This window comes from Megascapheus bottae, chromosome 22 (genome assembly GCF_031878675.1).
Source record: "Megascapheus bottae isolate mThoBot1 chromosome 22, mThoBot2.hap1, whole genome shotgun sequence".
NCBI lineage: Eukaryota > Metazoa > Chordata > Mammalia > Rodentia > Geomyidae > Megascapheus > Megascapheus bottae.
The window spans coordinates 573636-586483 of record NC_143530.1 but is presented as its reverse complement, the minus strand read 5'-3'; the positions used below and the strand labels follow the sequence as shown (position 1 = coordinate 586483).

General features: G+C 37.4%; 1 protein-coding gene across 2 annotated transcripts in view; it reads right to left on the bottom strand.

Annotated features, from left to right (window-relative positions):
- Khdrbs2 (KH RNA binding domain containing, signal transduction associated 2) overlaps positions 1–12848 on the bottom strand; it is a 245294-nt gene that overhangs the window by 42917 nt on the left and 189529 nt on the right. For both annotated transcript variants that reach the window (XR_016539267.1, XM_090355443.1), the window contains exon 7: positions 4479–4561. Coding sequence is in view for 1 of the 2 variants with exons in the window: in XM_090355443.1 (XP_090211569.1) it covers positions 4479–4561 (83 nt within the window). In the remaining variant the exon portion in view is untranslated. The remainder of the gene's footprint in view (positions 1–4478; positions 4562–12848) is intronic.

Here is a 12848-nt window from a genome sequence, read left to right as displayed (position 1 = left end):
TGAAGCACCATCTGCCTCATGCATTCCTGCATGGAAATTTAAGTTTCTCAAGTTTTTGCAAGTATAGATGCCTTCTCATAAATTAAACAAAACCTATTTTAAGCATCACTGTTTCATCAGCAATCTCACGACATTGTTTATACCTGCAAGCACGAATGCATAAAATCACTAGGCGTTGGACTGTGATGTACCTGTTGGATGTGCTAGGCCCCCAGGACCTCTTGCTTTCACTTTTCTTGGCAGCATCTATTTCCTAAAAGGTACAGCCCAGGGAGCAAGCATGGGAGACTGTGGAAAGCAGGTGGCAGAGGTTGGGTGCTAATTCCCTGACTGCGTTTCTATGTGATGACCAAATGGCCATTCTGGGTGGAGTTGTCAGGTGACCTCTTTTGTAGCTTGTTCTGTCTCCTTTTCATTCCTATTTTTGGTAGCCTCAAGACTGAACTGTCCAGTTTTGTATTCTTTCATTAAAAATACCTCCATAAACCTTACTACACTGCTGGTGGGATTGTAAACTAGTTCAGCCACTCTGGAAAGCAGTGTGGAGGTTTCTTAAAAGAACTGAAAATTGACCTTCCCTACGATCCCGCTATACCACTTCTGGACATCTACCCTGAACATCATAACCCAAGACATGATAAGGACACCTGTTCAGCTATGTTTATCTCTGCACTATTCACAATAGCCAGGCAATGGAAACAATCCAGATGCCCTACTGCAGATGAATGGATACAGAAAATGTGATACACACACACACACACACACACACACACACACACACACACACACACACAATGGAATTCTACATAGCCAACAGACAAGATAAAATAATGGCATTTACAAGGAAGTGGATGAATCTAGAGCGAATCATGTTGAGTGAGACAAGTAAAGACCTAAGGAACAAAAGGCACATGGTATCCTAAATATGTGGCTATTAGATCCAAACAGTACAAGAGCGAGGACTCAATAGTTGCATACCCAATGCTATGGACATGGTACTAGAAATATAAACACAACTACATAGACATAAAAACCTATGACTCTATAGACATAATGTTTAATTACATAGATTAATATGTATCTATGATATATAAACCCTTATGATTGTGTTCTAAAAACTAAGTGCCAGTGATTGTATATAGAGATTCCCTTCTTGAATACTTGTTAAACACGTCATTTGAAATGTGATGTAAAAATCAATGTTACAAATTCTTTACTAAAAACTCCATAAAATGCTCCTCAAATTATTCTAATTGAAAAGTCTTATTTCCCACGTTGTGTAAGTTACAGACATTAAAATGAATCTTCAGCATGGGAATCTTCAGCAACAAGTGTGTTACACTGCAGAAGGAGATCTAAGTGCCCCTTCTAGGTTGTAGTTCCCCACCTGGTATGCGCTTCAGGGCAAATACTGTGAGTTTCGCTCAGTTACACTTGCCTACAGTTAAATATTTACTCTGAAAAACTACAAACTTTGAACATTCCATTTCAAAATTAAATTACTGTTAGAATCAAAAAATCCAGAACTGATCTTTAGGCTTTCATTTGCAATGAAAGTATCTTATATCTAAGTACACAAAGTTATTTTTTCTCTACTTGTGATTTGATTTGGTATTGATTCTTGCTTCAAGTTTTAGCACAGGGAAATGGCCAAATCCTTTGAAATTACATGACTTCAGAAGCTTGATTTCTTTAAATGTTAATGTCCTCAAGGAGTACATGAAAAATGGGCTATGAGACATGAACAAAATTTGCTTGGTCCAATTAAAGGTGTGAACTGCAGGATGTAGCTTGTCTTAAGCCAAAGTGTCAAATAAGCAAGTTGTCCTGGAAACTGCAGCAGTAGTTCTGTGATTTGGGGGTTGCATAATAAACCCATCAGTCTATTTCTTTATTTTTCCTTCCAGAAAAAATAAAGAGAAAAAGATGTTTGTCAACCTCTTATATCACACATCTTTACCAGGCACTAGCATGTCATTCAGTGAGTCTGTCTCCTGAGTAATCTTAGTGCAGTATCTGTTCTGATCTGCTTGAAGTCTTCCAGAACTAATAATGTCTTGCACACACTGGGGACTAATTAAAGTTGTTACAGCTTCTGACCTCAGGATGAACCTGGGAAGGGCTATGAACTCCATCGACTCCATGAAGGGAGCCATAATTATTTCACTTAAATTCTGTTTTATAATTTCCACAAATTTTGCAGTAACTTGTATTAACCAATCGCTTAATTACTAATTTCTCTGAAATTTTTACCTTTATCTCATTGTCCTAAGTCATAGAAACTTTATTAAATTTCAGACTTCTGAGCCACCATATCTTACTATTTTTATTGCAAAAGTAAATAACATTTATACTGTGCCAAAATAATATTCAAATTGTTTGTAAATGCTGGAGATGTTTTATGTTCATTCTTTCATTGCTTTAGAAAACATTTCCTTCCCTTGACTCAAATGCTATCAAGTCTAAAATAACCATCATTCCCTGCTAATAAACAGTCCTGGACTAATTATTATAAAATTTGATCTTCCTCTCACCCCAAATTCCTCAAACTTGATGACACTTGAATTATTTGATTATATTTAAATTTTTTAACAGTCTATAAGTGATCCCTCAAACAAATTAGTAAGATCAAACATTATGTTGTCATTGCATGTTAACGACACTGTCTGGCATACCATACCACTGAATGAACATTTAGTCAAGCAGATTTTCTGTGGTGCTAAGAGTTGAGGCCAGGCACTCACACATGCTATGCAAGCCTCACTGAGTTGCATCCCAGCGTAAACTGTGAATTTGTCCTCTTCTTGTTCAGTTAGAAATGGAAACAACCTGAAGGCAATCACTAAAATATGATGCTAACAAATTTTCCAGTGGTCATCATTTTTATTGTCACATTTAAAATTCTTCCTTATTGAAATTTTGGAAACAGTATTTCACCTATTACTGCATTTTTAAAAATTTTCCTGTTATTCCTGGGGCTTGGACTCAGGGCTAGAGCACTGTCCTTGAGCTTTTTTTTTGCCCAAGGCTGGTGGAGCCACAGCTTTACTTCTGATTTTTTGGTGTGTAACTGGAGATAAAGTTTCATGGACTCTCTTGTCTAGCATAGCTTTAAACAACCATCCTCAATTCTCAGCCTCCTGAGTAGCTAGGATTACTGTATCTGACTCATTTATTTTCAATTAATTTATTGAACAAATCTTTATAGGAAGTGTCTAGTGTGGCAGATACTATATTAGCATGGATGACTTAGTTTTGTACAGAATAAATGTTCTACAATTGTAATTTAGTGCTTTCTGTCACCTTTTCTTTAACATTCAACTCAGAGAAAAACATAGATCATGAAAGATAATGCACATAATTCTGAATTTTCAACTTAATCTTCTCTAAGTAATGAGATTTTGAGTCTGCACATTTTATACCTGATGTTCACATCCAAATACTACATGGCCTGGGAAAGAACCAGTGTTCTCTCTATGAAGGTGTGGGAGACGATACCAGGACAGGATTTGAGCAAGCAGTAGTGTAACAAAGAACATACAAGCAATTGCAAAGTCAGCAGAGAAAAATAGTCTGTAGAAATAAGGAGACAAAAAATTAGTAAGGGAAAGAAGAAAGGAAGGAAGGAAGGAAGGAAGGAGAGTCCATTGGAAGAGTTAGATTCCAGGGATGGAAGGATGAGAAAAATTTAGCCTTATAAAATTTAGCAGAAAAGAAAGGGGCAAGAGAAGACAGAAGCATAAAGAAAATACCTTTGTATATAAAGTATACTCATTTAAAAAAGCAAAAATGCCAGGAGGCTATGGTTCATGCTTGTAATCCTAGCTACTCAAAATCTGAGTCTGATTGTGGCTCCTGGAGCCTTTGAGTGTAGGGAACAATGAAAACACTCCACATCATAAACTTGGTGGAAGTCACACTGTAGCTGGACTTGGGTAAGTCTTATTGTACGTAATAACACTAAATGGATCTGACTTATATAAAATAGAAATTTACTGCAATCACGAATTTTGGGTCAATCTAAAGAGATTATTGAGAGTAATAAAGGTAGATTAAGAATTGGCATGAGAAAGGGTATCAGTGTATGTGAATTAATGCACCTTCTATCTGGCGAATATAATGTAACCCTTCTATTAATTACAGTAAAACTATATGGAAAAAAAAAGAATTGGCATAACTCTAAAATAATAATACTAGGTGACATATATAAACCTGTTAATGAGTTAAGGTAGCCACGCAGTCTGAGGTCACACACTGCCACTCCTGTGTGCAGGATACTGTTACTCCATTTTACCTCCTGCAGTCCAGTGAGCAACTTAGTCATTTAGAAAGACATGGAGGCAAGCAGCTGCTGGAAAGCCATGTAAGGTAAGTGGTACTCAGTTCTGTGAGGTGGCGGCAGCGGCAGCAGCAGCAGCAACGGCAGCAGCAGCAGCAGCCTGGGCACTGCTGAGGAGGTGGGCTCTCATGGCACTTACCTCTGTGTTTGGGTGGCATAGCTGCTATCATAGGCCTCATAGGCCTGGTCCTCATAGTCACGCACATAGCCATCATCGTATGCCTGAAACACAGATGGGCAGGAATACTTATCAGCAATCGCATTAGTGGACTTTGATCTGTCTAGAGTACATGATACTGTCTTTTTGCTTTTTGATAGTACAGGGGATCAAACTCAGGACTGTATACTTCTTAGGCTGGTGCTTTACTGCTTCAGTCATGTCACTAGCCTTTGGTTAACACAGTGTGGCTGTGGGCTGGTTCTTAGGCGTGGTTACCAAGCATAGAGCATGGTTTACTAGACTAACATTGCCCATACTACCTTGATTAATATTACATGTGTGAAGAATGAATACTTATTAAACTGAACGTACTGAAAAAAACTATAAATATTGTGGGGCCGGGAGTTTGGCCTAGTGGTTAAAGTGCTTGCTTAGCATGCATGAAGACCTGGGTTCGATTCCTCAGTACCACATATAGAAAAAAGCTGGAAGTGGTGCTGAGGCTCAAGTGGTAGAGCTCTAGCCTTGAGAAAGTCCAAGGACAGTGCTCAGGCCCTGAGCTCAAGACCAGGACTGGCAAGAAAAAAACAAAAACAAAAACAAAAACTATAAACATTGTGAGCTTTATGTAGAAAGCTGAGTGATACTAAAAAACCTAATTTAAGGATTTTAAAATAGCTTTTCTTTGAAAAATCTTGTACATTATAGTGTTGTGTAGTAAATTTGATAACCTAACTAAATTACTCTTAACACATAAATGCAGATTTGTTATTGGCAATGATCATTCTAGTTACCAGTCACTCCACGAACCATACAGTTTCCTTTCTCTTCATGGTCACTGACTTCAAAAACCAGTGCATCCATCACAATCATTCCCAAGTTATAGGAAAACTCATCTCTCTTCTCTGTTTTTCCTCCCCTCACATATACTTTTACCCCTCTCTTGTCTACACTTTCATTCACTCATTGTGACTTAACAATTTTATAGGTTTTTATCATAGTATTGCCATGAGAAGGTACTAGGAAGTCACACATAGATAAATGCCTGGTTATAATCTAATTCATAAAGGAAATACTCATGTTATTGATGAACATTTTTATCTGACATTAAAAATTTATTAAGAAAAACACAGAAATCCTGACACAAGAGTTCAAAAGAGCTCACAAATTTTGGGAAATAAATGTCCCCCAAATACTATGTCACTGACACACACACACAATATTACTATCTTGATAGTAACTACTCCATCAGGAAGTAACCTTGGTGTATACTCTTGGTGTATTCTCTTCCTTGTTCCTTGTAAGTTTTTTTTTTGCCAGTCCTGGGCTTGAGCTCAGGGCCTGAGCACTGTCCTTGGACTTTCTCAAGGCTAGAGCTCTACCACTTGAGCCTCAGCACCACTTCTGGCTTTTTTCTATGTATGTGGTACCAAGGAATCAAACCCGGGTCTTCGTGCATGCTAGGCAAGCACTTTAACCAGTAGGCCAAACTCCCAGGCCAATTCCTTGTAAGTTTTATGTGACTTTCTCCCTGCACTTTCAACAGAATTCTGTCCTCAGGTGCTATATAGATGACTTCCTTCAGAATAGATGAGAGTGTCAGGTGTCTTCCATCTTCTTTTCCCACTGGATGAATGGTTGCTGATCAGGAGCTAATGACAATGTTATTGGAAAAGCATGGCAAAGGACATTCCCAATGTACAGCTTTGGTTTTGGCAAAGTAGGCCAACTTTCTCTCTGTGGGAAGTTGTCATCTGCTTAATGATGTTCAAAGCAAAGCTCTCACCACCAGTGGGGCTCACTGCACTAGGCCTAGCCTAGTTCTCAGAAAGTGGCACTTAGGTAAGTTCTGAGTAGGTGCCTGGGCACAGAAGGTGTTCTGTCCTTGCTGTGTGTCTGTGGAACAGGACATTCAGTCAGATGGCTAGAAATCATATGTTTCTGAAATACTTTCTTTAAAAACTTTATGTTAGCAAATTATTCTTTGGGGGAGGCGAATTCTAACTTTTAAACCAACCAGATAAAATAAAAACAAACCTCTAGAGGAATTTGTATTGGCTGTATATACTAAAATATGAAATTAATAGTATAGCTTTCAAGCGAGCACATATGTAAAGACCATGCACATGGAACATTTTCTATGTCCAGATCATTTTATGGATTAGAAAAATGGCCAATAAGTTTATGAGCCCATAGCCTGGCTAATGGTTGTACAGTTCTGTGACGATGTGGAATGTCAAGATCTCTGACGAGGCTTGGGATTTTAGAGACTCCTAAGTGAATAGGTGACACAGATGCAGGAATGATGAAGGCCCCAGATAGATGATGTTATCCCAGAAATGAGCAAAGCCAGTGAAATCCAGAAGCCCTTGACAGCAAGTTACACAACTGAGTGAGGAGCAGATTATGAGATTGTTTCTTGTTTATTCAGTATCTGACAATTTTGTCAGTAGATGGTAAGAACACTTTCAGTTTCATTTTTCAGCACAAGTTAAGGTGCTTTCTCCTTTTATTGTGCACTTTCCCTCTGGATTTCTGTCACATTTTCCTGAAGGAGAGTGGCTGCCAGGATCCCTCTTCCATGGCCAGCCAGGTGCAGTCAGCCTCAACGCCTGCTCTTCTCAAGCACATGGAGGCCTTCAGATATGCTCTTCAGCTCTGCACAACATTATCAACTTCATGTAAGCCACAGTAGCTTGAAATCTGCTTCCATTAAGTAAGAAGAACAACTGAAAATTAATTTCCAAAGTTATACAAGTTTCAAAGCTTCCCTAATTATTTTTGGTGATGAAAATATTTAATGGGACTTAGGTTTCCAAGTAGGTGATTCTTAATCATGATCAGTTGTATTAATTTTCTGTTAAAAAGGAAGCTACATAATAAAAAAGGACATCATAAACTCTACATTAATAAACATAATGAAACGGTGTATGGTAGTGACAGAAGAAAAGTTAGTTAATTACAGAGTGCTTCTAGACTATAATTAAAGTTTGATCTCTGGGAACACTTTAGTTATTTTTTTCCTAGAATGCCACTAGAGGTTATTAACTTCATAATTTATGGAAAAACTCAGTTATCAGCAGCATTCTCCAATCTCCATTTCTATAAATGTCTTTTAACACTTTAGCAATCAGATAGGCATATGTTCAGCCCAGCTAAGGAACAGCTAGGACTAATGGATCTGGAAGTTTACGTTAGAGTAGTGCTATGCTGTGTGGCACTAACCCAGAGCGGCCCTGATTCAGTTGTGCTAATGATTTGTGCACTTCACATCCTAGGTCAGTCCCTGTTCAGAGCAGAGCTACAGAAGACAATAGGAAGTCTTCTAACTCAGACAGCAGAGGGAGGCAGATAAAAATCAGCCATGACGTCATGACTGATTATAGAAGACAACTCATGTTCTACACTTGTAAGAGCCAAAGGTAAAAGATAAATATAATCACAATGGTGTCTACATGTTTGTCACCACAGGAATCCAATGCGCTGTCCACAAAATCAGGAGAGGTTTTTACTAAAGAACTCCTCTATCTCCAATTGATTACATGGACTTGAGTGTTCTGCTGTCTGAGCTATGTTGCTCTTTTAGAGAACAATAAATCAAAGCATAAAATGTTGACATCATAATAGCTGATCTGGTTCAAATGATTGAATTCAACCTATGTAGCCAAGGGTGCATTAGGGGAAAAAACCCCAAACCAAAAACACAATGTAGCATTAAAAAAAAAAAACTACCATATCCCCACCTTTATGCTCCTGAGAACAGCCATTCTGCTGAGAGTGAGATGAAATCTCAGTACTGCTTTGGTTTGCCTTTTCTTTACGGTCAGGCATGTTGAGCAGTTCTTTTAGGTATTTCTTGGTCATATATGCTTTTTCTTTTGCATAGTGTCTGTTAAGACACTCTACCCATTTATTAATTGGGGTACTAATTCTTTGGGGTTTATTTTTAGTTTTTGGCTCCTCGTATGTAGTATTTATAAGACTCTTGTCTGACATATAGCTAGCAGAGAGCTGTATAGTCTGATAGAAGTGTAACTTAATATAATCCTTATAGAAATCAGTATGGAAATATCCCCCAAAACTAAACATAGTCACCCTAGGATCCAGTGATAGCACTCTTGGGTGTTTATCCAAAGATTCCATGACAAGATATAAGAAAGACACTAGTAGACCCAGCTCCACTATGTCACTATCTACCATAGGCAATGAGAAACAGTCCACATGCTCTACCACAGATAAATGGATTTAAAAAAAAAACATACTGAGGGAAGTAAACAAGGCCCAGGACGATAAAGGGTACATGTATTTTGTCATATGTGGATCTCAGTCCTCAAATACAACATTCCATGTAAACATGGACATGCACAGATTTATCTACACAGTTCATTGACTTCAAAGTATAGATGCTCAGGTGTGAAACTCCATGTAGCAAACGCTAAACAATTAATAGCTTAATATAATAAGTATCAGGAAGGTGAGACTCTTTGAATCAAGAGTGGCAAAAGGGAGGACAGTGGATGGAGCACATATATGATAAAGGAAGTAGGAAATGTGACAGAAGTCTGTGTAAGGGGAAAGAGAATTAAGAGGTAATGGAAGAGGCGATTCTGCTCAAGAAGCAATAGACATATACATGGACTTGTTAAATTATAATTGCTTTGTGAAACCTTTTGAAGATTACAGAAAATTATCAGCACTCTGACATACTTCTCAGTAATCTAATATCAGTTGCTGAAAAGAAAGGGTCTTAAATCTTATAAAACAAGAGTGTTATGACATGATGTACCTATTTAATCTTTTATAGTACCTCAAATATTTGAGTTCTGAACTTTAGTAATTGTTTTCAATTAGAAAGCAATTTAAGAACCTATCAGTTACATCAATACATAAAGATTGTATTTCTTCAAATAATGATCACTTTATAATAAATTATGCATAACAAATGAATAGGAAAATGAACTAACTAAATAAGTTAAATAACCTTCTTTTTTTGCCAGTCCTGGGGCTTGAACTCAGGGCCTGAGCACTGTCTTTGGGCTTTCTCAAGGTTAGAGCTCTACCACTTGGGCCACAGCATTACTTCCGGCTTTTTCTGTGTATGTGATTCCGGGGAATTGAACCCAGGGCTTCATGGATGCTAGATGAGCACGCTACCATTAGGCCATGCTCCCCACCCTCAAAATGAGTTTTTTAAACATATTCTCTTGATACTTTGCCTGGTTCCCAACCCAACATTCTAACTTTATCTGTGATAGGGACTGAGCATTGGTAAATTCTTAAAGGTCCCTGGGGCAAGAAAATGGACAGCCTGGCTTGGGGTCACTCTCTGAAGCCTTATTAAGCTTAGTCTGAGGAAGAAGTTCACAATGAGGCTAAAAGTTCACCTACAGTTTTCTATATAAAAGAAAAAAAAGCAGAGACTAGTTTGAGATCCCTCTCCTCTACTAGATCATGAGGATTTGACTTTTGTTTTTGTTGTTGTTGTTCAGATTATATTTTCATACCTATATAAATGATGGCATCTTGGTGTTTTTTGTATGTAGTAAGCAGCCAATTAAATGCTTACTGATTTTGGAAAGTAAAACAAATTCCAAGTTGGGATTTGTTCAATTTTATGCCTGGTGCTTTCCATAACACAGAAACATGGGAAGCTAGACCTAGCCCTGGTAAGTCTAGATAACTGTCTGAAATATGGCCCACACAAGTTTGCAACCTTGTTAAAATCAGTTAAGTTCAACACGAAATGTAGACCAGCTACATGACTTTAAGTGAATTTTTAGTTAACCTATGATTTAGATCTCATTTATGTATATGTATTTAATGCACAGTAATTGTTTGTATCCAAAAGAAAAGCATGTCTGGAGCTGTGAACATTCCTCAGTAACACACACACACACACACACACACACACACACACACACACACACACACACACAAAAACCCAGAAGTGGTGCTGTGGCTCAAGTGGTAGCGTCCTAGCCTTGAGAAAGCCCAAGGATAATACCCAGGCCCGGAGTTCTAGTCCAGGACTGGCAAAGAAAAAAGAAAAGAAAAAAAAAAAACATGTGCTGTGGACAGGATAAGGGTTTCCTTCTGCAGCTACAAAACAAATTTAAATTGGTTACTGTGTAGAGAAAATTTGATGCTTACAGGGATCCAATTATTTCAAGTAATTTAATGGGAAAACATGGTAAAATAATCACTATTTCTTTGGTCAGAAGATAAAGCATACATTCTGAAACATTCCATGTATAGGTTAACAACACTAATAACTGTGAATATGATCTGTTATCCAACAATGTATACCTCTTGGTGATTTTTGTTCTTTATGTACTTCTTAAAAGCACGAAAACTAAAGGTTTATGTCCAGTCTTCTTGTAAAATAGATTTCTACCTTTATTTATTTATTTATTTTTGTGGTTCATGGGCTAGAACTGGGCCTGGGAGCTGTCCCTGAGCTCTTCAGCTCAAGGCTACCACCCTACCTTTGAGCCAATCCCTACTTCCAGTTTTCTAGATGTTAACTGAAAATAAGAGTCTCGGGTCCTTTAGTGCCTGGGCTGGCTTTGAACTGTGATCCTCAGATCTCAGTAGCTAGGATTACAGGTGTGAGCTACCATGCCTGGCTTGGATCATGTCATACTATGAAAATGGACATACTATTCCTAATTCCTAAGAATTTTGTTTTATCTGTTAGTTTTCAAAGGAAGCCTAAAACTTCACTAGCTCCCTTTAAAAATGCACTCAAGTTCTAATAGCCACATATTAAGGAGCCATGCAACTTTTGTTCCTTTGGTCTTGTCTCACTCAACAGGATTTGCTCTAGATTCATCCACTTCCCTGCAAATGCCATTATTTTATCTTGTCCATTGGCTATGTAGAATTCCATTGTATACTGATTATGTTCTAAAATCTAAGTGCCAGTGATTGTATATAGAGATTCCCTTCTTGAATACTTTGTTTGTTAAACATGTTATTTGAAATATGATGTAAGAATCAATGTTAATAAATTCTTTAATAAAAAATGCACTCAAGAATGTTAACCTATTTGTACATAGGAATTTAGAAAACAGAAAATTATTTAGGAAAACAATCCAGCTCTTTCCTTTCTAGTTAGCATCATTCAGCTTCAATTCCTGGAGAGAGCTCAGCCTTTCTGTTACAAGAGCAGGCATCATAATTGTTGGGTTTGGTTAACTAACAAAAATTAAATGAATCCTAACAGCTTCTAGGAATCAGAATGTATGCAAAGATTATCTCTTTCAACTTGAATTAATTTTTGTCTTTGCTTAGAATGCGCTCTTTTAAGTCTATCTAAACATTTTTTTTTAAATGGCTGACCCTTAAAGCAGGTGCTAAATGGAAACTTTAATTCATTGGAAAAGAATACAGTTTGCTTGTATTTGTTTATTCACTTACAAAATAATGCTAAACCTTGTCTAAAAAGACTGCAAATAATTTAAAATAAATGATGTTATTTTTAAATAGGTGATTCAAGTATACATTATAGGTGAGAGAATTTAATAAATTTGCAACTTACTTTTCTAAAATCATTTGTATTATCCTCATATAAAAAGTTTACAAATGAGTATAGAAAAAAATAGGAAAAATCAAATAAGTTTGGATAAGTGGGACTGCATTAAACTGCAGAGCTTCTGTATGACAAAGGACATAGCTAAATAGAAAGCCCACAGAGTGGGAGAAGATCTTCACTAACCATATAACAGACAAAGGCCTCATAACTAAAATACATCAACAGCTAAAAAAATTGAATCACTCCAAAACTAATCTTCAAAGAAGCAAATATCCCATTAAAAGATGGGCCAAAGACTTAAAGAGAGTCTTCTCTGAAGAGGAAATAAGAATGGCCTATAGACACATAAAGAAATGCTTGACTACTCTGGCCATAAAAGAAATGCAAATCAATACAACTCTGAGATTCCACCTCACTCCAGTTAGAATGGCCTTATCAAGAAATCTAATACCAACAGATGCTGGAGGGGATGTGGCCAGGAGGGATCACTACTACACTGTGGGTGGGAATGCAAACTCGTTCAACCTATGGAAAGTAGTATGGCGGCTCCTCAAAAGACTAAACATAGAGCTCCCCAATGACCCAGCAATTCTGCTATTTGGCATTTACCCCATCGTTCAGAAACAAGGATATACTAAACCCAGTAGTAGAACGATGTTCATTGTAGCACGATTTATCACAGAAAAGATATGGAACCAACCCAGATGCCCTCAGTAGATGAGTGGATCAACAAGATGTGGTATTTATATACAACAGAATTCTATGCTGCCATCAGAAAGAAAGACATTGCCCCATTTGTAAGGAAATGGAAAGAC